The sequence below is a fragment of the Zonotrichia albicollis genome, chromosome Z (assembly GCF_047830755.1).
Source record: "Zonotrichia albicollis isolate bZonAlb1 chromosome Z, bZonAlb1.hap1, whole genome shotgun sequence".
In the NCBI taxonomy this organism is placed as follows: domain Eukaryota; kingdom Metazoa; phylum Chordata; class Aves; order Passeriformes; family Passerellidae; genus Zonotrichia; species Zonotrichia albicollis.
The window spans coordinates 34,171,589-34,196,645 of record NC_133860.1 but is presented as its reverse complement, the minus strand read 5'-3'; the positions used below and the strand labels follow the sequence as shown (position 1 = coordinate 34,196,645).

The following is a 25,057-nucleotide window of genomic DNA, read 5'->3' as shown; positions in this document are numbered from 1 at the left end:
CTGCCTGTGAGTGTTGCTGTGACACACACCGCCCATGCAGCAGAGCAACATTCAATATACCAAGTATGGCCATTGAAATTTGACCAGAAGCAGGAACTTGTGAATCCAAAATTAAAAGCATCAGTCTTTATAACCTGGGATGAAAGAATCAAAATAAAGACAGCCCAAGCCAACTTTATGTGTAGAAGGACAAAAAATGCTTCTAAGAGAACAGGTAGAATATGGCCAGCAGGTCAAGAGAGGTTGATCCTCTCCCTCTACTTGACCCTAGTGAGGCCACATCTGGAGTACAGTGTCCAGTTCTGGGCTCCTCAGTACAAAAAAGACAAGGAGTACCAGAGAGTGTCCAGTGAACAGGAGCAAAGATGATGGGACTGGAGCATCTCTGATAAATGAATGTGATTCATGCTAACAATTGTAACTATATCAGTATTTTAGAAAATATTCGTTAAAAAGTAATAGAGGAAAAGTGTAATTAGTGTCACAAAACAGATGTTTTCAGATGTTCATGACAAAATAGGATGCAGGATGTAGTTTGAGACAAATAACATCCCAAAACAGAATGGGCCTCAGGATAATTAGAGAGTCGACCTTGAAATGGACAAAATTGAAATTATTCCAGGTATCTATAAAACATTAAGGCTTATTTTTGGAATATAATGCTGGCTTCCATAGCACAAGACTTGGGGCACATATGAGGTTGTTCAAAGGACAGTGACAATTATGAGAAGCCTTCATTGTCAAATGAAGGCCCCTTAGGAACAAGCGGAGCATGCGCTATGCAGTATAGTGGCATAGATTTCAAAAATAGGAGATTTACGGGAAAATATTGGTGAATATGTATTAGCATACAGTATATAAGTTGTGTTTGGATCCTTTTGCCTTTTGTATGTGAGGCAGGGTGGGAAGCCCTCGCCATACCCCGATAGATTGGTTTTGCTTATGCTTTATCTGAACCACTGCCAAATTATTTTGAACCTGCTTGATTATATTTGATTGCATTATTTTATATAAAATTGCTGCTCAATTAAAATTGCTGCCAAATTCTAGACATATAGGGACCTCATTCATAACACCTCTAATGAGGAGAGACTACAGAACCTGGGCCTGTTTAGTCTAGAGAAGACTGAGAGGAGATCTCATTGATGTGTAGAAATATCTCAAAGGCATATTTGAGATATTTATAGGATGGTGTCAATAGGATGGTGCCAGACTCTTTTCAGTGGTGCCCATCAACAGCACAAGACGTAATGACCATATATTAAAATTTTAAAAAGTTCCACCTAAACATGAGGAAGAACTTTACATCGAGGGTGGCAGCGCACGGGAACAGGCTGCCCAGGGAAGCCAAGGAGTCTCCCCCTCTTGAGACACTGAACGCCCACCCTGTGGCAGGGGTTTGGACCAGGGAATCTCCTGAGGTCCCTTCCAGGTCTGACAATGCCGTGATTGTGTAAAAAGGAGTAGATATAACTTACACGTAACAGACATGACAGGTTTTAGATAAAAACACTGCAAAGGAAATTTTACTTTCTCGGTTTGTAAGAGCAGACAACGCACGCAAGAAAGGCTGAAGGCTTTGGAGTTCTGCTTCGTCTTCCTGACACTTATGGCGTGGGAGTCAGCGTGACGCCAGCTCTCCTGCACACCAGCACGCGGTACCGAGGTGACACGGCCGGGTCCTCTCCCGGCCCGGGCTGTCGGAGTCACCCAGCTCTGGCGGCCCCCGAGCGCTCCGCCGGCTGTCCCCGCAGCCGCTCCACCGCCGGGGCGGGCGCCCTCTCCGGGCGGGGCCGGGCTGGGGCGGGCCGAGCGCCGTCGCCGGCCGGGGCGGCGCCGCCAGAGGAGGGTCCCGGCGGGTCCCCGGCGCTCGCTGCCCCGCCTCCGCCGCCCCGCCCGGCCCGGCCCGGCCCGGCCCGTCCCGGTCCCCCCGCGCCCGCACGGACGGTCCGGCGGGCCCGCGGCCGCCATTGGCTCACGGCGCCATCCGGGCACTCGGCGCGGCACCGCCGCTCGGCCCCATCGTCCCAATATGGCGGAGGTGAGCGGGCAGAGCGGGCCGGGCGCGGGGTTCGTCCGGCGCCCCGCGGGGCTCCGCGCCCGCAGCGCCCCTGCGCCGCCCCGGCACCCCCTGGAGGCGCCCCCGCGGCTGCTCGGCGGGACCGACGGGGGCGGCGGAGCCGGGGCGGCGGAGCCTGCGCGACCAGGCCGCGGGACGGGCGCGGTGCCGGTGCGCGGCCCGCGGGCGGCAGACGGGCCGCGGGACGGGCCGGCGGTGTCGCCGCTGCGGCGCGGGCCATGGCGAACCGCCCGGAGGGAGGGAGGAGGAGCGAGCCCAGGGCTGGGAGCGGGGACAAGGCGGCGGCCGGTCCGGTCCCTGACACGTCCCGCCTGGCCGGGGCCGGAGGGAGCGGGATCGCCGGCCGGGCCTGGCGCGGCCCCGGGGGGGGGGGGGGCTTGTGCCAGAGGAGGAGGAGGGACGGAGAGCGGCAAGCGGGAGCGAGGGAAGGAGGGATGGCGAGGGTGAGCGGGATGGAGCGGCCAGCAGGGCGGGACGCCGGGGCTGAGGCTGGAGGGGAGCGGGGAAAAGCGGGGTGGCGGGGAAACGGGGCATCTCCGACGGCTGCGTGGAATGAAGGGCCCTGCCTGCTGCCGGGCCGCGGGGAGCCCGCCCTTATCTCGCTCTCTCCTTTCCTTGCAGGCTTCCTTTGGGAGTTCGAGCCCAGGTTCGTCCTCGCCCACCTTCTGCATCGGCACCCGGCCTGTCGCCCGCACGCCGTTCTCTCCTTGCTGCTCCTTCCCAAATTTATCCCCTCGTAGTTTTCCTAAGGCTTCGTGTGCACGCTGTTAACCACCTGCCAGGTTTTTAAGAGATGTGCGCTACGGAATCCTTCACTTAAGTCCAGTTGCACTTAGAAATTGGCTCCTCGGAACCAAAAATTAAATCAGAGTTGTGTAGCTCAGTTAAGCCAGATAGCTTGGAGAGAGACAGCTTCTCTTGTTGCTGATAACTACAGGCTTGTCTAAATTTTTTACTTCTTGGTAATAACAGAAAATGTTTAAAATCATAACAACAATAATTTTTAAGGCTGTAACTAAATGCTGTTAAGGTTCTTTGGACTACATTATACAACCAAGTATCATTAACATCAGCGGGGCTTTACTCAAGTATTTGGGGAACACACTTGCTGATATGTAAATGCATTCTGCAGTGTTTGTCATCATCTTTAACCATTATGAAATTTGTTGAGTTTGTATTTTTCAACATAGTTTTGAATGTTTTAAATGGGGTGTTGAACTTTTAGAACTACAGAAGTGGGACTTTTTAATGTAAAGTCTATAGAACAGAACTTCCCCTTGAGTTAAATGGAAAGTGAGTTAAAAAAGCAATTCCAGTCAATAATCTTAATCACACCCTTGTAAGTGCATGTTAGATTAAGGCAGTTGAGACTTTCCTAAAACTTGAGCATGATGTGATGGCCAACAGCAGGAGGATTAAACGCATAATATCATTATTGGAGCTATAGTAGCATCAGCTGGGCTGAAAGTTCTGTGAGACCATAATATGAATAGCATGTGAATAAAAGGCATTTTTGGCCTGAATGTTTCTCTACAGTGTGATATTACAAATGTTGACAGCTTTGTCTTAGACAAGCTGAACAAAGTTCAGTTACCTGCATGTACAGAATGAATACTTAGCATAAATGATGAAAAGTTGCATTCTTTAAGGTTCAGAAGTGTTGGTATATACAGCTGTCTCAAGGCTGAAAGCAGTGCAAAGAGGAATATTGTATTATTTTTTGAAGGGGGTTGAAAATTTGTAGTTATTTCTTTCAAAACTTTTGAAGAAGTTCCTTGATAGAAATAATTCTCGATAAACCTTTTCTTTGACGCTTGAAAGCTAAGGATTGCAATAGACCACTAGTATATAAGGGGAAGCCAGAAGTGGAAGAGAAATATACTAATCTGTCTTGTTCCTCCAACCTGAAAGCCATAAAGAAGTGAACATTAAAGAGCAAAGCAACCCTGTAATTTGGTGATTCTTGACTGCAGAACATTGACTACTGATGAAGAATATTTTTGTCTTGAAAATTAGTTGACTCTAATGATCATCTTTCAAATGACAAAAGTGAATTTAAAATAATAGTACTTTTTGATTACTTCTGAGTATTGTCTTCAATACTCTTGAAGTCTCTTGGACCACACACTGAGTATCACACTGGGTTGTTAATTAATGTGATCCATTAGAAGCATTTTGTTATTTTTAATGTATTTTCCATAGCATTTCTTGAAATTCTGCTTTATTTTTCTAGATCTAGTGCTACAAATTAATTTTATTAGAAGATTAATTTGTGAGGCTAAAGCTATTGGAAGCGAGTCTCACTTATTTTGCTGTTAGTAGGATGTGAATTCATAATCTAAGTTATCTGTTTGCCAGTGAAAAACTATGCTTGTTACCATATAAATCAGATCAATAAAATCAGAGTCTGTAGATGACAGTCTTGCAGCTTCTGATATGTTTTGATGTGTGTGCTTTGTAGCTTAATGATGATTTCAAGAGTGTTTTGAACAATCTTTTATTCAGTAGAATACTAATTTGGGATTGTATTTCCTAAAACTTAGTTTTTCTTGTTTAGGTACTTCTCTCTGCTATTCTGTTTGTAGCAAGACAGAAAACTTCCTTATTACTTAAAAATATGAAAAGGAAGGTCATCTAAAGAAGCTGCTGAATTTGTCTAGTAGTTACAAATTTATTACTCCACTGAGAGTTCTGATCCTGTTTGTAAGAGAATAAATGCTTTTTTTTTTTTTTGCTGGGATTTAATTTCTTATATTGGTATATGGGAAAAAGTTTCTCACATTAAGTTTTTTTTTTTTGATAGTTGGCTCTTTATCATCTGAGGATCATGACTTTGACCCATCTGCTGAAATGCTGGTACATGATTATGATGATGAGCAAACTCTTGAAGAAGAGGAAATGATGGAAGAAAGCAAAAATTTCAGCTCTGAAATTGAAGATTTAGAAAAGGTAAGAGAGACTCTCTTCCTTGTGAATGTACATATTGTAGTTTTCTGTACATTTTTCATATGTACTTTTCTATACATATTTTTGTTTTCATACATATTGTAACTTTTCTAGTGAAAAGAATATTCAACCTGCCCTTCAGTTTGTGTTGTATAGTTCAGTTTTCTGCAAAAATGCATTTGCAGCTTGTATAAAAGAAAAGTCAGGTTGGGATGTAGCAGTGCATCATCACAGAAAAGGCTGAACTTAGCTTCTTAAAGGTATTGGTGCTTATATTTTCTTTGATTTAGTAGCACATTTGCTTTGGTAGAGAAATCACTGGCATAGGTTTTAGAGGCCTGTTATCTAAGATCACTTATACGTTGAAACTGTACATTTTGCATACTATTAAAATGGCATCTAGCTGTATTTCAGTATGCTGGTCACGTTTTACTTTTCCAATATGCAAACAACCCAGAATTATGCGTAATGGGTCACATTAATTTGCTATATATAAATGGTATTCCTATGTCTTAGTTTCATCAGTTTAGCATTCAGCAGATGTACAAAATGGTCAGTATGCTCTTTGGCTTCTTCTATTCCATTTTACACTATTTAATAAGAAGTTTTTCATATTTACACCTCTTGTTCATCCCTGACAGTGTAGCATGCATTATGCATGCCTGCTGAACACTGAACACCCAGAAACTGATGCTATTGGCGTTACTGTTAGCTAACCCACGTGCACGTGCATAATTGCAGGTCTTAGTCAGTGTACTTCTGAAAAAGTGTTATTTTTTAGCATCAAATACAAAGCTGTGGTTGTGTAGTCCACTTAAAAACAAATTTTCTGCATGTGGAGTTCACAGTGTTTGTACTCCTGCCTTACTACCTTTAAAATTACATTTTTGCTGATTATGAGCTTGCTGTTACAGTAGTGAAGCAGTTTGCCAGGCCTGATTGTGGAGAGCCTGGTTTAAGCATGGCTTAAAGAAAGAGGCCATGAAGGTATTCAGCTGAGGGATATATAGAAGCCTGCTGTGAAGCAGCCTTTCCCAGGCTTGATCCTGTAAATAATTAGGTTCTCAGCCACCTTTTATATAAACAACAAGATTCTCAGACCGTTCTGTCCTTGGCTGCTACTGGGAACAGACAGCCAGTCTGGGAATAGATATGAAGGTTTTGAGAACCTTTCATATTATGGTGGGAGCACTGATCTTGGTTTCAGTAAACTAACTTCAGGTATTGTAAACAAAAGGAGGAGCTGAAGTTTTCTCTACAGCCTATCGGGAGCTCAGATTTTGCAATATGCATGAGCTTAATTGACACGGTTATAAAAAGTGACTGATTGAGTGAATAAACGGAGTCAGATGCGAAAACAACAAAGGTGGTCGCTCCCTCACTTTGACACCTGATGGTTAAAATGGAGTTTTTAGTCCCCAAAATTCTCTTACTGCTTCTGTAATAGAAGAAAGAAGAACTGAGAGACACTCATCTTAAACACTTTATTACTTTAAGTCCTTATCCTGGAAAGACTTGGACATGAGTTTCTGTTTACCCATTGTGAAAAGTCTTTGCCGGACTAAAACCTTCCCTGGCTAAAGAAAAAAAAGGAATTTGATCAGTGTATGAGTTCAACAATACATTTTTAGAGGTATAACTTCTAAAGGGGTAAATATTTGAAAATATTTTTCATACTCTGATGTCTTGAACCAGGTAATGAAAAAAAATCTTCACTGTGTATTGTTTTATTAATTGTATTAGGATGAAAATATGATGATAGTTATTAGAATCACTTGATCAAAAGGTATTGCAAAAGACAAGTCAAAAATCAAGCCTTTCTCTTGATTTTTGCCTTTTCTTGGCTGTCTTTCTCTTGTTACATTCTCAATGGTTAATATAAAATGCATTGGGCAGGAGATAAAGGGCTTAGAAGTTGCTGTATTGGTTTATTTCGGTGGGGCTATAGCTATGTAGGAATGAAGTCTTCAAGGTTTTTGATATTTCTCTTGAAGAAATATTGACAAATCATGTTCTAAAGTATCAGATAAGCAGGAAGTTTGTAATATTTACTCTTTAGTTGCATCCAGTAAAATGTCTTCCCCAACAGCTTGACAGAACTTCCCTATATGCCAAGAGACATGTTTATGAATTATTGTTATCATAGAATCACAATATTTTAAACCTTTAATCAGTCCTCCTTTCAGCTTAGTTTTTCTTTGTTTGTTTTTCATTTCTCTTCTTCAAAGTATGTCTTATTCTCTTAGGCCTGCACTGTTTACAAGTAATTGACAATATGTTGAAGTGTTGTTAATCTTCTTGTATTAGGAAGGAAACATGCCATTGGAAGATTTACTAGCATTCTATGGCTATGAGCCCACGATTCCAGTTATGCCAGGTTCCAGTGCAAATAGCTCTCCAAGTGAACTTGCAGATGAACTTCCAGATATGACTCTAGATAAAGTAAGTCTGAATCATTTTCACTTGAATTGTTGTTTAAAAGCAGAAATCCAGATGGCTTTAAATTACATGTCATAATCTCTTGATGTTACAAAATACACCTTTGGTAATTTCAATATTTATTGTCACTCTGGGATCTTACCTTTCAAGGATATTGGACATCTAGTTCTCATAATGGTGCACAGCAACTTTAGTGTCACTATATTAGTACAGAAGAAAATTGAAAATGTTAACAGTTCTTCTGAAACACATGCGAAGAACTTTTAAGTAGGAGATTTGTTAGTTGTTTTGGGTGTTTTTAGTTAAGAAGTGGGATTTTTGGATAAAATGCGATGTCCAGAAATAACTCTGACTTCCACCACACATCAAGTACCAAGAAATGGTATGAAAATAACTTGAAAATATACTCTTGAATGCTTTGGAATTTTATTTTCAAATGCAAATCTTTCAGAAAGGTCTCAGCTATGGGGGGTGAGAGATTGTTTGATGTGTCGTGACTATATGTGTTGCATTGCTGATACAAAACCCTGAAATTTCAGCTTTTGTGGTTTGCAAATTAACTTTAAATTCTGAGATTTTTATTCTGATTTTTGGCCACAAAGCATGTGCAGCTTGTAGTTGAGCTTAGAAAGTATGCAAGTAGTAAGTATATGTCGTTTTTTTTCCTGTGAGTATGATGTAATGGTAAACTCCACAGAAAGAAGGACATAATGATGGCTCTGCACATCTGATTCTCATTACGATTCACGATTGTGTTGAGGCTACAAAAATGTAGTCGGCTAGTTGTCTAATGCGGTTCTTTCCCTTCCAAATCTCTGTTAGAGGAGTTCAAACATATCTGTGAGTGGAGGAAGAGTGCCTTTTCTCTCTTAATGTTGTTTCTTTAACCTACAAAAATGTCAGATCTTTTTGGTGTTTTGTTACCTAGAAGTATCCTCTTGGCAAAGTCTACAAAAAATTGGGCTGGGGTTTTTTTTTGGTTGGTTGGCTTTTTCCCAGAGTTTAGGAGGCAGTAGTAGGCTTCTAAAGCTTTAGTATATCTGTGATGCAAAGAATGACAGAATGCTAAGTACGTGAGGCAGTTTACATTGGTGTTTCTTACTGGAAGCAGTTGGAGGAACATGTGAGATTGATGCTTTCAGAAGTTAATTCTTGTGCATTTGTTTTAATCGAAAACAGAGGGAAACCACTATGTGTGACTCTGAAATGAAAGGTTATGTTCTTAGAGTTAGTAGGAGCAAACCAGCTTTTTCTTTAAAGGAATAGGGTCTACTAGTCTGCTGCATTTTCTTATGGAAAGGTAATTAATTTTAATTAATGAGGCTTACAATTGGCTGAATCTAAGTGCTCACAAATCTGTATTTTATAGTCACTCTGAGGCTTCATTTTTTTTATTTTAATGATACAGGAGGAAATCGCTAAAGACCTCTTGTCGGGTGATGATGAAGAAACACAGTCCTCTGCTGATGACTTGACACCATCAGTTACTTCACATGAGGCTACTGACTTCTTTCCTCGGCCACTAAGATGTAGGAAACCTAATTTTATAATAGTACTCAAAAAGTCATAGCATTATATATAGCTTCGTACCTTAAAATACCAAAACTGAGGAGTACTACTCACTGACCAGGAGAGTGAGTAGTAAAACCAGTAGAAAACCAGTGCTTTACAGGATATTGTACATGAATGTTGCCTTTGGTTGGCATTGCTGAGTACCTAAAACACTTAACATTTGGTTCTCTGCTCAAAACACAAGTAAAATTCATTTCTCTATAAATATAATGACTTCATAGTCAGTAGTTAATACAGTATTGAGGAACACCCTTCATGATTTTCCATGTTATTGAATTATATGAACATGTAACCCATCTTTTAAATTAGTGTTTCTGTACTAAAATTTTTGCTGCTGCTTTTAAGCCAGTGACTCCTCCATGCAGCCTGTGGATGTGAACTGGGGCGCAGTGTCTTTGTGATTATTTCCCTTCACACACTCAGCACTTTTCCATAGGACTTCATGGGGTGAGCCAAAGCAGTTTTATATGGGATGGGGCCTGTAAACCCACGACTACCAGAATTTCAATATCCATGGAGCAGTGATGGGAAAGAACCTGTGGTTCAGTTATCCGAGCTGGATGAGATACTCCTCATTGCCTGTTGCATCTCATTTGCTCACTGGTGTCCTAGAGTTAAGAGCAGTATGGAGGACTTACATCACAGTTTTAATTTGGCAAATATCTTAAGGTATTCCATGGGGGATTTCATTTTTGTAGAGGAGGGGGGAATAAAGGGATTGTGCTCCTCAGTCACCAGCAATCATAGCCCTTTGCATGCTGCTGTCTGATAGAAGCAGGACCTTTGTATTGAAAGGGAGATACGAAAACCTTTAAAATTGTAATGCCGCTTTTTCAGTTAAACTCCAAAACATGCTGGCACTTGGAACTGTTAACGAATATGACATTTTAAGTGCGGCAGCTTCATAGAGAAATATGTTTAGCCCCTCATCTGTACTGAGAATTAAGAAACAGTTATCTTTGTTCTCTGCTGTCATGGTTTTCTTTCAGACTGTTACTTTATTAGAACATTCGACTGGACATTTTAAGATAAAGTATCCACCATTTCAGGGAAGGAGATGTCAGTTCTCTGTGCTGTTGGCAGTTCCATCATTTTTCTGGTCGCTGTCCATTTCCCAAATTCTAAGATAGCATTAAGTTTTAAGATACACATTATCTGGTACATAACACAGACTGTTTCCTTGAGTTTACATTAATTGAGCAAAATAATTGCCTGATTGTCCAAGCATATTTTTCCATTCATTCAGGTTAGCCTCTTGCTGGCTACTTATAATACCAAAAAGTAATAGACTGGTGATTTTAGTAATTACTATGGAAGAAGACCATCAGTCCATGCAGTCTTGGATATTGTCTCTGATGTTCAGAGATGATGTTTTAGTTGTGATGAAGCTAAAATTTCAGCCCAGTTTATGAGTATGTTTTTTCTGAAGTTGGAGAATACAAAGTAGGTGTAATTGTGTCACAACTGTAGATTCCCTTCTGCTGGGGATTATACAACTATAAAAACAGAACTGCTTCAGAACCCAGTGCCACAGCATTCCAGATTCTAAAATATGAGTTATTCTATGGAGTAATGTATTTGAATTGTTTGGAGGGCTCTGCTGTATTTCTTCCTAAGGGAAGAAAAAAACAGGGTCAAAGAGGAATAAGGAGTCTCTTGCTCTCTTTTACCTGCTCCATTTTGTATGTCTCTCCTGTATCTTCATTCTGTGCTAAGGCAGCCTGGTTTCAAGGAATGTTGTGAATGCCCATTAAAACTTCTCTTGAAAGGTTTTAGTAGGTAATAGAGGCATGCCTTCAGCTTCACTCTCTTTGTGATTAACCTGAGGCTGTGTCATAGCCCTGGAAGTTTTCTGCTTTTTCTCTATGTATAAGCTTTTATTGAGAAAATCAACAAAAAAAAAAATCTTGTTTCCTTTTGTACAGTAGATTGTGTCATTTGCAATGATGATGAATGTTTCAGTTCTGCAGTATACAAATACCAAATAGTTCCAAATACAAATACACAAATACAAATAGTTCTGACTTCCTTCTAGTTTGGTTTTGGTAGAAATCTGGCTCAACAGACACTCAATAAGTGTCTCCCTGAATAAAAGCAGGTGCTCCTTTCAAAAGTAAATGATATCTTGTAGTTTTATGCTTGAACATAAAATTCTTCATAGCTAAAAGCAAACTTCTTTGTTTCTGAAGCAAACACCACCTGTGATGGAGATAAGGAGTCTGATGGTGAAGATGTAGAGGCAGACAATGGTAATTCATCTGAAGATTTGAGAAAGGTAATAATTACATTTTTTAAAGTTAGAACTTAGCTGTTAAAAAAAAGCCAGTAAGATTTTTAGTATGTATCTAAACTTGTACCTTCATTTAGGAATTCTATGTCACATGCCAAGTTAATGACGTTATTTATACTTGTATATGCAAAATATTGTTGATCACTTTTTCTCTTCATTTTTATTACATTTTCAGGAAATAATGGTTGGTTCACAGTACCAGGCTGAAATTCCAGCTTACCTTGGCAGATGTAGTGATGATGAAAAGGGTATGTTCTTTCAATTGTTTTACTTCTTATTTTATGCTTATACATAGTTCTTGATGGGAAAATGTTATTTAAATTTGTAAGGTCAGTTAAATTACCTAGCTAAAGTCTCAGAGACCATTAAAGAAGGTACTAGAAAATGGAAGTAGCACAACTGTATTCTTACACCTCAGAAATGTGACTCTCCAACTTAGAGGGGACATTCTTATGTCAAAATTAGAGGCTTAATTCTGAAGTGTCTGGTAATATCAGGTGTCAACTAACTGTAGGAGTTAGGAGTTACTTTTGTTGGAGAATCATAACTGGTCTATGAGCATGTAACTTAGTTTACACTGAAGTGGTTCAAAACAGTCTCCTTCCTTGCTTGTTTTTTTTTTTTTTGGCAGGTAAAATCATGTGAGTTACAAAACTGATATGGCAAACAAAGCAATAAACTATTTTAAATTTCCTTGTATAGGTCCTGTTATACGGTGTCTTAAAAATTTATACTGTGTCTTAAAAATTAGGTGTTCTAAATATGATTTTACTCCAGTGCAAATTTAGGTTAAAAACTGCAGCTGTGCTAGAGTGGGAAAAAAGATCCTTATTTAATAGAGTTTTGTTTCTTTAGAAACATAGTACATATAGCTGTGAAATGAAAAAGGCAAATAATGCAAAAACATTTGGTCATGGGTGGAATAGCTGGGAAATTAAGAAACAGGTAGGGTGATGTAATAATAAATGAAGGGCATTCTGTGGGGTTTTTTTCTGTAAATTTTTGATATTCTGTAAGGTTCTTTAACATTTAAGGGGGATATTATTTGAGTGAATTGTATTGAATCTTTTTAACAGTGCCACTTGCTCTTTTGAGGAATAATCCTTTGCAGTAGAGAAGAATGTTTGGTAGGGATGGAGCTGGAAGTGTTAGAAAGTGAATATCTTTGTGTTGATTAAGATCTAGGAAAGCCTCCAATTTTTTAAGATCCAAGCATGGTGCTAGCGGGTTGCAAAAAATGGAAAAGTAAGGACTGGATTTATGTGGGTAGTTCTTTTACTATTTCCACATCTTGACTTATCCTTAGCCAAGAACTAAGGAAGTTCTTATAACCAGAAGATGACCAAGGAGGTGTCAGTCTGATGGTTTTACCTGTAATGAGTTGGTAGTGGAGAGAACCAGTCTGATAGCGTGGCCAATAGCAAAGGGGCAGCTGCCAGATCAGAGCACTCAAGGAGCATCTTTTGGGGTTATTAGTAATGGACTCCAGCAAAAAGCACTGCATTGTCTTGGCTGATAAGGACAACTGAAGAGGAGTATCACCAGCACTCTGGAAGGCTGGGCTTGGTAGTAGGGCTGGGTGGTTAAATGAAAGCCTTTCCTGTATGCCTGGAAGAACTAGTGATGGCAAATAGGGGCTTACATCTGTGCTATGTAATCCATCTACCAGAATTGAGCTAGAAAGCAGTTCTCCACTCCTATAAACTTTACATTTGGAACATGTCTGACTGAAAGCTGTCTGTGTTGTTAAGCCATAAAAGAACTTTGTGTCATTTTATTCTTCACCTTAGCCTAATGTTGTTTCCTGCAGTTTTAGGACAGCTTTGAGCATCTCCGTTTTTTCTGCTGTAACAGCCATTAGGATTCTATGTTTGACTTAAATAACTCAAATTCTGTATTGCCAAGAGAGTACATAAAACATGATGTGCAATGATAATCACATCTCTTGATCAGAGTAGAGGATTTATAGTTTAATCTAGTGTTGGAACATATGCACAGACTAACAAAGCTTCATGTCAGCTCTTGTGTGTTGTATCGTCCTTGAAATAAGCTGAGAATTGCAGATGTCATTTCAATGTACTGTGGAGGACTCTACATCCTAAGCACTTAAAGCGTACAACATACCAAGTTCTTAATAGCATTCAGTTGCTACTGAATGAAAAAACAAATCACCACATTGCCATATAGATTGCCATTTTGTTATGTAATTTTTGACAAATTTTAGTTGAAAATTACTAATTAGCTAAAGTGATCTACAGTTTGAAAGTGACATGGTCATGCTTGATTTGATTGCTTCTGCGTTCCTCTTCTTTGTGAAATAGCTTTTAAAGTTACAGCCTTAAAAATGTTACACATGGCATGAATGGATTCCTGTTTTATCAGCTTATGAAAATGAAGACCATTTACTTTGGAAACCTGATGTGATCTCAGAAAGTAAAGTTAAAGAATACCTTTTTGAAACCTCCTTAAGAACAGGAAATGAAAAAATGATTGGCAGAATTCCTGAAGGACTGCATACACGGGACAATGAACAAGTAGGTTTTATATCCTGTTCCATTTGTGACACAGAGCTCTGTAATTAACATGTGGTCTCCTTCTCTGCTTTGTACTATAAAGGCACTGCTACTCAGTGTTGGATATTATGAAGTCAGGATCTTACTTAAAATGTTTAAGCACATGTTTAAAAGTGTTGAGTATTTGAATGTTAGCAGCCTTGTGATCTGTGATGTTTCTGATTGTCATACTGTCGACAAATTCAGCCCTTTTAATAATTTCATATAGTGTTTTACATTTTTTTACTTAAATCTTGCCTCAGCTTTTGGGTGGTTTTGGTTTTGGCTCTTATTTTTAAATCTTCATTGTATGTAAAGATAAATACTTAATTTTCTTTTTACACTAGATATGTTCACTGGAAGACTAGTTTTGGAGTCTAGATTGGATATTGGAAAACAGACTTTTTCTAAAGACCTGTTTTATTTTATAGGCACTGTATGAACTTCTTAAAAGCAGCCATAATGTTAAAGAAGCAATTGAGAGATACTGCTCAAATGGAAAGACATCTCAGGGTAAGGGAATACCTGTTTTTTCAGAAAAGTATGGTTTAAAAAAAAAGTTTTGTGGAAAATCCTTGAGTAGGAATCACATTATCAAGCACATCCCTGTCATGATGATTTTAGCCCAAATTAGGTGTAATCTGACAGTTGGCCAATTGAGTACAGTAGTTTGCAGTTTGTAGAAAGGCCGAGGATCTGCAATTGATCTTCCCTTCTTTCTTCCACAGCTGTTGTAACAATGAAATGGATTGAGAAGGGTGGGGAGGGATGTGATTCTGCTGCTATAAAGCTGTTCTCGCCCACTATTAATTTAGTATCTCTTTGAGATAGTGATTGATTACAGTCTGATAACATTTGTACCAAAATCAGAATGTAGGTTGGTACATAAGTAAGCCCCCACACTGTACTAGCGTTCGTGCTATGCCAGCCCTGAACAGGCTCTATTGTATAGTTCCATAGGGCATGGAGAGCTTTCCTTGAGTCTGCATTGGAAAATGGGCTTCCATCTTGTTTGTCCTTATTATTTATTAATCCCTTAAATGAAAACCAGAGTCTGTCAAAGATGGGGTTTTGTCCTTTATTTTTGCATGTGTATTGTTGAAGTGGAATGGGTTATGAGCTCTGCTGTAAGTTGATATTCTGGCAGATAGCCCTGTACTCAGATCCAGAGGGAAGCTGCATGTGTGCAGTGTGGGTGCTGTGAGACACAGGTGTCTGCGTGCTTGAACGCTGGCTGGCAGCTGAAGTACCACACAGCTGCTCACTCACTTCTGCCCCACCACGTCCTTTCCTGGTGGAAGTAAGAACTAGAGGAGAAAAGTAAAGCTTTGGTATTGAGCTAAGAATAGTTTAATAATGGAAACAAAAAAAGAATACAGTAATAATACCAGTGATACTGATGACAATAATAACTGTAATGAAAGGGAAAGACAGAGGACTAAAGCCCCAGGGAGGCAGTGATGCTCAGTAGCGTGGGTGCTCAGCACTTGCTGACTGATCCCAGTCCATCCCCCGCAGCTCCCCCAGCTCCATCCTGGCCATGCTGCTCTGTGTAGGGCACATCCCTTGGGCCAGGTCGGGTCAGCTCTCCTGGCCTTGCTCCCCCAGCCTCTGGGGCACCTGAGCAATGCAGAGCACAGCACACTGAAATGTCCTGGATTGCACAGTTTGGCACCTGCCGAAACATCAGTGTGTTATCAATATTGTTTTCATATGGGATCCAAAACACAGCACTTTACCAGCTACTAGAAAAAAAAGTATCTCAGCCAAAAATCAAGACACAAAGGTCAAGGTGAAGGGGGCAATAAGGACTATAAGAGGAATGCTTTAAAAAGTCATGTACAAGAAGAGATTGTGTAAACCTTAAAGTGTCAGCTGTAGGGCTGTATCCTAAGTCCAGTACCTCTCTGGAATTTAGGTTCCTGTTTCAGGATTGAAAAATACCTCTGTTCTTTTGTGGCTTTGATGCCTTGTGAAGGCTGACCTAAAATAGAGGCTAGATGGAGTTAAAGAACAAAGTAGGGATTTATTAAAAGGCTTAATGGATGCACGTTGGGCAGTGCATCCACAAGAGCCCAGCCAGGGCTACACACAAGATGAGCCCAAAATGGTCACAAAATGTGCAGCCAGAGATGAGGTCTCTCACTTTTTTAAGTTCTGATTCATTTACATATTGGGAGTTAATTGACCAGTTACAGCTTTAGGTTATGAAGTCCCATCCTTCTTGTTTTTCTCTCTCATTCTGCCATTGTTTATGCTCTTGGGCCTGAAATTTGGGTTGGTTGTCCTTGGTCCCAAGCTGGGAAAGGAATTGTTTTGTCTGCCTGTTCTGTAAGAGAGCTTACCATCCCTTAATATGAAGCTCAGAACTGCACACTAAAGAACTTCACAGAATCTGAAACATACAAAAACTAAAACCTGAGGCATCAGCTTAGAGGCCAAAATTCCATCCTAAGGACTAGTAGTCCTTACCCATACCCCATCCCCAGTTCACATGGAATTGTCATACTCTCATTAAAATGGTACAGGATAGATGGAGGAGTAAGGCCTAGCAGATGAGGAAGAGGCTGTGGATGTTGTCTACCTAGACTTCAGTAAAGCCTTTGACACCATTTTCCTCAGCATTCTCCTGCAGAAGCTGTCAGCCTGTGGCTTGGACAGGGGCACTCTTTGCTGGGATAAAACTGTCTGGATGGCTGAGCCCAGAGAATGGTGGTAAATAGAATTACACCCTGCTGGTGTGTTCCCCAGGGCTCAGTACTGGGGGCATTTCTGTTTAATATCTTTATCAATGATCTGGAGCGAGTGCACTCTCAGTCCGTTAGCAAGCAAAACCAGTTTGGGTGGGAGTGTGGATCTGCAGGAGGGCAGGAAGTCCCTGCAGAGGGATCTGGGCAGGCTGGATCATGGCTGAGGCCAGTGGAGTGAGGTTCAACAAGGCCCAGTGCTGGGTCCTGCCCTTGGGTCACAACAACCCCAGGCAGCTCCACAGGCTGGGGCAGAGTGGCCGGAAAGGACCAGGGGGTGCTGGTGAGAGCAGCTGAACATGAGCCAGGCTGTGCCCAGGGGGCCAAGAAGGCCAATGGCATCCTGGCCTGGATCAGCAATGCTGTGGCCAGCAGGGCCACGGCAGGGATTGTCCCCCTGTGCTGGGCCCTGCTGAGGCCGCACCTCCAGTGCTGTGCCCAGGGCTGGGCCCTCACTGCAGGAAAGGCCCTGAGGGGCTGAAGAGAGTCCAGAGAAAGGCAATTGAGCTGGGGCAGGGTCTGGGGCACAAGTGCTGTGAGGAGCAGCTGAGGGAGCTGTGGCTGTTTGTCCTGGAGAAAAGGAGGCTCAGGGGGGACCTTATCACTCTCCACAGCTGCCTGAAGGGAGGCTGTGGCCAGGTGGGGGTTGGCCTCTTCTCTCAAGAAACCAGTGACAGGATGAGAGGAGGTGGCCTCAAGCTGCATCAGGGGAAGTTTATATTGGATATTGCAAAGAACTTCATGGACAGGGTTGTCAAACATTGGAATGGACTTTCCAAGAAGGTGATGGAATCACCATCCCTGAAGATGTTCAAGAAACAACTGGATATAAGACATTTAGTGTTGTGGTTGATATGGTGGTGTTTGATCAAAGGATGGGCTTCATGATCTTGAAGGTCTTTTCCAACCTTAATGATTGTATGATTCTGTAATGCTGTCAATGTCTGTGTCTTCAAGTAGCCTTTATACTATGATCTACTCTACCTACTGAAACTCACTACTGTTCTCAAAAATATACCACTCCAAGGCGAGTTTCTTGGCAGTGACACTTTCCATGGGGGTGTTTTCTCCTCTTCAAAGGCTGAGAACTCTGTAGTAAGGAATGCAAAATTAATGGGGCTCAGAAAGAAAAAAACAGCTGTGCAGTAGAGCAATTGTCGCTTTTTATCTGGGAGCAAAAAGGTCTTCTTCAGTGTCTGCTTCCAGAGATACTTTGAAATGTGTGAATGCATTTTGCCCCACTGGCTTTACATTTTAGGCATTACATTCTGAGTGGAAACTTTTTGAATCACCATTATGAATATAAGAGATCTGAAAAACCCCTCCTTGCTTATATATATACCCAAAGCTACAATCAAGACAGGAAATTAACAAGAATCTTGAATGATTTTTGTTGTTGTTTGTCAAACCAACCAGTTTTAGAAAATGTAGGCTTAATTGTTAAAATAAAAAAAAGAGGAGAAAAGAAATTTGCAGTTTCTCCTTAAGAGATCTGACAGGGTTAGAAGTGACCCCCTGTGGCTCTTTAGGACCAGGTGGTTATTTGGGGTTTTTTTCTGGATTCCCTGATATCCCTTACTTTTCAAAAGCCTGGATCATGTTAACTGTAGTCCCTGTCAGTTGGTGCTGTATGGCTTCCTGACCTAGGCTTGGTGCTGAGGCACTCCTCCAAGTGTGGAAAAACTACCTCACCAGGTGGTTTGTGATACCAGGCAAGGTGTTGGTGTGTTTGGGCAGTCTGTCTCATGCTGGATCCACCTGGCTGTCAGTGTCAGGTTGGAATTGCCCTCTTGATGACAGTTCATCCCACCCTGTGTCTCAGCTGTGATTTACAGTGCCGTGCACCATGGCCGGCATCCAGGCTGGTCCTTGGATCCTGGGTAAGACATGGCCTGGACTGCTGAGTGCCTGGGAGGGTGTGGGCCTAGCACTGCTCTGTGGTTTGCACTGCAGGGCTGAGCTCTCTCAGGCCTTCTTGTCTGTGGTGCTCGCTCAGAACAGGGCCATCTGTCAAAACACAATTTTCTTTTGTTCTTTTTTCCAACAACCACTGTTCCTTGTGTCCTTTGTAACAAGAAATATTGAGAAAAATTATCATTCTTACCACCTCAGTGATGTTTATCAATCACTATTTTTTGATGACAAATGTATTAAGAACAATAAACCTTTGAAATATCCTTTGCCTTCAAGTATGAAAGATTTCTGAAATCAAACTCTTCTAGATCATTCTTTGTAAAGAAGAATGTTAAATTTCAGGTAGGATAGTTTCTCAGTAGGGGAAATAAAATGATCTAAATAACTGAATTGCTTTCTTTTTAGAATGCATTTGAATATTCATCCATTAGGAACAAAATTTTTATTCTTTGTAAAAGATTAATGAGTGAAATCAAGTTTCTCATGCTACTTTTATAATTATCTAGAAGAGATGACAGCATGGTCAGAAGAAGAATGCAGAAGCTTTGAAAATGCACTTCTTATGTATGGAAAAGACTTCCATCTCATACAGAAAAACAAGGTTAGTATTTTACAGTTAAATGGAAGAGTTGGTAAATTGTATGATACTATGCGAAGGCAATCTGTTAGAAGCCATACAAAAGAAGGAAATAAGAACAATATTAAAATAAATTTGGCATTTTTGAACTAATTTTTCCTTTCTTTTGCAGTAATGTTTCCAAATGTCATTAGAAATACTAGGCATTGTGAGATGAGTTAATATATTGTCTGTGAAATCAACTTAAGTTGATATTACTTCTATGCATGCATGTGCATTACAATTCAGATTAAATTCATGCCTTTCCTAGAAGTGAACAGTATTTCTTTACCATGGCTATAGGAGGGGAGAATGCATCTTTGCCTAATTTATTCCATCACCAGGAAGGTGCAAGTTTACAGAATCAGGCTGAGTTCTGTGTTTTCATAAGGTATAGTCATCCATAACACTCTCTTTTCTGAGCAAAAAATTAGTTCTAAGCTTGGTCTGGATTGCTTCTGATTGACTTCTCTGTGCCTGAAGAATAGGCCTTTTTGTTATTTTTATCAAAAAGCAATAGTTTACAATATCAGTATTTCCAAATGTCTTGTATACCTCTTTTATGTTTTTGATACTATATTAAAGGGATTTTTTCTTTAGGAGCCTTTATTGTATTTCAGGTGAACTTTGTAGGGTTGTGGTTGCTGTTCAGCAACTATCTGCTGGTCTTACCCAGTAACTGGTTTGACCTATCCTAAATAATTTGGATAGCTGAGATTTTAAATGGACTTTAACAATAAGCATTAATGCATCAGAGATAAAAAATATATTTTCCAACATGGAACAAACCACTTGTGTTGATATGTCACTATGGTCCATAATTTGTCTAAGAAGTCTGCTGGGTTTTTTCCCAGGGTTTTTTTACTACTGCACCCAAGGCATTTTGGATTCACCACTGATCTTTCTGCATGTTTGGAAGTGCTCAAATATATTTTACTGCCTGACTGTATTGGATAGCATTGTATATTGGATAGAGTTGTAAAACTGGAACTGTGGATGATGTGATGATGATGCAAAATGTTTCAGTCCTTACTACCTTCTCAACAAGACTAACAGTTTTATTTTGTTTAAGCATTTACTGCTCTGGTTGGACAACTCTGTTGCCAAAGCCTCCACAGTTCTGGACTTTCCCCAAAGAAACACATATCCAGAGTCTTTGGTGCTTCACTCCTCTTAGATCATTCATTTGTTCAGCTTTTTCCCTCACAAGAAAGGGTATATCTTACAGTTTAAAAAATGCTTATGTCTAAGTACTTCAGATGTAGATAGAGCTTCAACCTAGATTAAGAAAAAAACATCCAGTAATGCATTGAATAGAACAAGCGTAATACTTGAAACTATAGGTCTGTTTGAAGTCTGCTAAGATTTGTTCCAAAACAATAAAAACTAACAATACTGCAGGAATGGGAATTGGAAAGATGAGAAAACCTAAGTCTTTGCATTAATCTTGTCAATTCTTCTTGTTGCCCTTTAGGTAAGAACCAGAACAGTTGCCGAGTGTGTGGCTTTCTACTACATGTGGAAGAAGTCGGAACGTTATGATTACTTTGCTCAGCAAACACGATTTGGAAAGAAGAAATATAACCATCATCCAGGAGTTACGTAAGTAAAATGTTATTGTAATGTGTTTCTGTTGCAAATCTATATAATGTAGAAGACTTCCCCCCCACCCCACTTCTGTCACTGCAGTGTAAAGCTTCAGTGGCTATGGCAACTGAAATTAAATCTATCGTCATTTATAGGTCTTGTTTTCTAGTTACATAATAAATTATGGATGCAATATTCTTTTAGGGACTACATGGATCGTTTGGTAGATGAAGCAGAATCCCTTGGAGGAGCAGTACATTCTTCAGCCTTAACATCTAATAGTCGAACAGAAACCATTCCTGACCAACAGCTAAGCATTCTGAACTCTATCACTGCCAATGAGTTGACAGGTAAATCAAGGGGAAAAAAAATAATTGTTGGAACTACGCAAACAACTATTTCATTTGCATTTGTGTTCATCTGTTTTCCAGCACTGACAAACACTGTAGCTACGGTCTGCCACACTTCAGATGTGAACTGCCTGGATGATGGTTTTCCTCCCATGGACAGCTTACCCCGAGCACCAGTTAATCATGTGCCTGTTGGAACGGAAGAATTGCTTAACTTGCCCAGCAATGGTGAAAGTGATTGTTTTAATTTATTTGAGACTGGCTTTTATCATTCAGAGCTAAACCAAATGAACATGTGCAGTGAGGAGGCAGAAAGACCTGCGAAGAGATTGAAAATGGGGATTGCTGTCCCAGAATCTTTCATGAATGATGTCTCTGTAAATAACCTTGGTGTGGACTTTGAGAACCACACACACCACATTACCAGTGCCAAAATGGCTGTTTCAGTGGCTGACTTCAGCAGTCTATCTGCAAATGAGACAAATGGTTTTATCAATACCCACACTCTCCACCAACATGCTGCCCTTCATTCAGAATGACTGTGGAAAACTAAACAAACAGTGGGTACTTTATGCAGTAGTAGTAAACTTGATGGGAGCTATCAGGTTTGCTTAGTCTTTCACTGGAAGTTTGAACTTTATGACATCAGTGATGTCTTTGTATGTATAGAACTATATCTTGATTTATCAAGAGTAATTTCTTTTTTCAGTCCATAAATGTGGAAATGTCATAGGATGTGTGGCAGAGTTTGGGACTAAGAGAACTCTGTGATGCAGCTTTAAGCTCTGCTTCAGTTTTTTTTCCTAAAGCCTGTAGACGGAGGCCACCGTTTCAAAACCAGCACAGAAGTTCTGAACGGATTGGAGTGGCTTTTTTAGTAAGTTACTTTTGCCGTAATGGATGCAGTGGAATAACAATGTTTACAGGTACCGATCCTGATCCCTGCTCAATGTAGCATTTTTTTCCCCCCCTTATAAAGGCAGGGATGGGTTTGTTTATTTTAAACTGCACAAACATACAAGGATGTTTTTTAAATGGAACCTTCTCTCATGTGATACTAAACTAGAGCACTTCAGTTTACAAAGCAGCAAATTCATGTTGGTGGAAGCTAGCACAAGGGACTTAAGATGAGTAAAGTGAAGATCTACACTTGAATGCTGTTGCAAAATTAAAGGTCATGGCTACCTTACAAAGAAGTAATCATGCTGCCATAGACGTCTGTGTACTTTAAACTTACTGGCTCATACAGATGAGTTTTAGGCTATATTATATTTGGAAGGGGTTTGTCCACAACTTTAAAGAGTAATGCAATTGTGTACCTTAACTTTCCTAAGGCAGCTGATGTATAAAGCTACAGTCTGCACAGTTTAGGATTTACCACTAAGCAGTCTACATTTGGAAGACATCTTAAGTTGTTTGGAGCACTGCAGTTCAAGTGTTACAGTTTTGAGGGACTATCTAGTTTATATAGTAATAGTGGAACCTTGAAGTACATGCTTGAAAGTTTTTATTTAGCGTGGATTGCATTTATTTGTTTTGGCAAGTCATTGGCTTCAAAACAGCACTTCACTTCTGTGATTAAATAGGAAAGGATGAGTATAAATGCATCCCATAAAAGCAACTATTTAACTTCGTTACATTTTTTTATTTTGAACCTTGAGTGCAATTTAGCCATCCGGGATGTTTGTCTTGCAAATGTTTGTTCCAGTTGCTGCAGGAACCAAGCATAGTATTGGCTTGTAAGATGTTGTAGCATACAACTTGCAGGGTGTTCTAATGAAAGCCTGAACGTCCCTTCAGGAGCATTACTCCTGTCCCTCCGTACTTTTTCTTTGCACTGTTTGTATTACAAGTTTAATTGCCACTAATTTGTTTTCATTATTCAAGCAATTAAGTTTGCATTGTTGATATTTTCAATAGTTGCTTCAAGGTTGTGGTGAGTAATTAGAAGGTAGTGACTTAAATATTTGAAAGGGAAGAGGGTATTTATTACGCATACTGTGAACTGCATTGATATCCCAAGTTTCAGATGCAGCATATGGAGTTTTCTTTACAGCATTATAATGAAGATTGCTTTGAAGTGTTTATGCAATAGCACATTTATCATATTAAAAACAAATTAGTTTAGCACAGTGGACAAAAGTAGATATGATTTTGTAATCAGTTCTTAACTTAAACATCTGAAATATGTAACTTTAGTAAGTACACAGTAAATAACGGGTAGCCTTGGCCCTGTGTTGTACTCTTGACATTTTTAGCCAAGTTCTCAGCTTCTTACTACTGTGTTTTGTGCTGAACTTTGTACCTTGTTTCCTTTGTTTATTAATCAGCCCATTTTAAGTAATTTTGTAGAATTCTGGCCGTAATCTTCCATTGTTACACATTCAAGTTTATCTATGGGTTTACAGTGAGTGGCTGGTCTGTATAAAAATCATACAAGGATGACTGAATGCTTATACCAGTTGCACTTAAATGAACATGCCCATTTTTATTAGTTGATGCAGTAATATACTCAGTTTATCTATGCATTGCTGGGCTCTTAAAGTAGGCAGAGACTTGTCTAAGGTTTGGGTTGTCAGCAAGTTGAATGGACACTTTAGTTATTTAATAAAGACTTTGACCAAAATTCAGAAAATGATATGAGAGAAAAATGATTTCCGGGTAGTCTAATATAAATGCTGATCTTATTTAGCCTGTTGGCTAGCTAGCTGGCATCGTTTACTTTTAATTCCTTGTTAAAATGAGGCAATAATTTGCAAGATTTCGTAAATATGTAAATTCTTCATATCTTTTTAGATACTCTTCCAATATTTTCTGACTGCTTCTGTGTATAGTAACATTTTTGTGCATGCTTGATGTGACATCCACGAATTTGTACCACTATGACTTTATCCATGTAAAATAGCTATTTATTGAACTTTACTTTTAAAAGCTGGACTTACTTTTTTTCTCTCAGTTTAAACATTTAAATGGAGAACTTGTTACTGTTTATTAAAAGAATTGTGTTTTCAAAGTCAGCATGGAGATAACTGAATTGCAACCATGTGAAGAAATTACAATGCCTTGGCTATTACACAGTGAAGCACAATTCTTGTAACAAACTGTGATGAATTCTTTGTCCTTTGCCACGTGTGTTCTTCATAACAAACAAACCAAAAAATCCATAATGGGCAATTGCAGTGTTGGTAAATGTATCCTTTTTATGTACAGGGAATCTAAAGAGGGTAGCAGATTCATGTAGAAGTGTAACTGGTGCTGTGATTATAGCAATACCACAGTTGGTCACACGTCATCTTCCCATGCTAGGTTCTTAAGTGTTTAGTCTTCCTCTTGTAATGGTCAAACTGCTGAATTTACTTGAAGGATGTACAATACTGTTTGAAGAATACGAAATTGTGTACAATTAGGTCAGTGAATTGTGCAATTGAAACTGAGAGGCAGAAATATAGGAAAACTTCAGTTCAAGTAGAACACAGTGATACTACTTAATTTAACCAAAGTTTCTAATGAGTATTTCAACTTTGAATGTAAACTAATGGATAAACTGACCAACAGGGACGCTATTTGCCCAGCATTACAAGCACATCGTCTACAGACAGGGAAATGAAATACAGTAATTTGTAAGATAATGACAAGGTTACTATTTTTATTATTCCTATTTTGCATTGAAAGAAGGAGGAAGATGCTATCAATTGTACAATAAAGTAGGAATGGTTATAGTCTTCCTGATAAAACAGAGATTCCAGTTATTCTCAGTTCAAAGTAACTACCCTGTGCATAACAACAAATCAAGTGACAATCGGAACATGTTTTAGTATCAGATGTTCAAGAGGAAGTCGCTGTTGTTGCATTGGTTTTAATATTTGTACATAAACACTGATTTTTTTGAGCATTATTTTGTATTTGTTGTACTTTAATACCTGGTGTACAGTTCCAGAAATAAATGTCTGGAAACCTTTCTTTA

General features: G+C 39.9%; 1 protein-coding gene across 5 annotated transcripts; it reads left to right on the top strand.

The window, feature by feature from the left end:
• The first annotated feature begins 1,773 nt into the window (after positions 1–1,773).
• MIER3 (MIER family member 3) lies at positions 1,774–25,057 on the top strand. 5 transcript variants are annotated; one of them, XM_074532380.1, is made up of 13 exons: positions 1,774–2,041; positions 2,702–2,862; positions 4,884–5,029; positions 7,334–7,468; positions 8,874–8,994; positions 11,227–11,312; positions 11,503–11,575; positions 13,710–13,861; positions 14,311–14,392; positions 19,047–19,141; positions 20,631–20,758; positions 20,948–21,093; positions 21,175–25,057. In XM_074532380.1, the coding sequence occupies exons 3-13, from the start codon at positions 4,931–4,933 to the stop codon at positions 21,630–21,632; spliced, it is 1,575 nt and encodes a 524-aa protein (XP_074388481.1). In that variant the 5' UTR covers positions 1,774–2,041; positions 2,702–2,862; positions 4,884–4,930; the 3' UTR covers positions 21,633–25,057. The 5 variants fall into 5 exon arrangements, with proteins under 5 accessions (XP_074388481.1, XP_074388478.1, XP_074388477.1 ...); XM_074532377.1 differs by having other exon boundaries at positions 1,908–2,041; positions 2,702–2,726; positions 19,050–19,141; XM_074532376.1 differs by having other exon boundaries at positions 1,908–2,041; positions 2,702–2,726.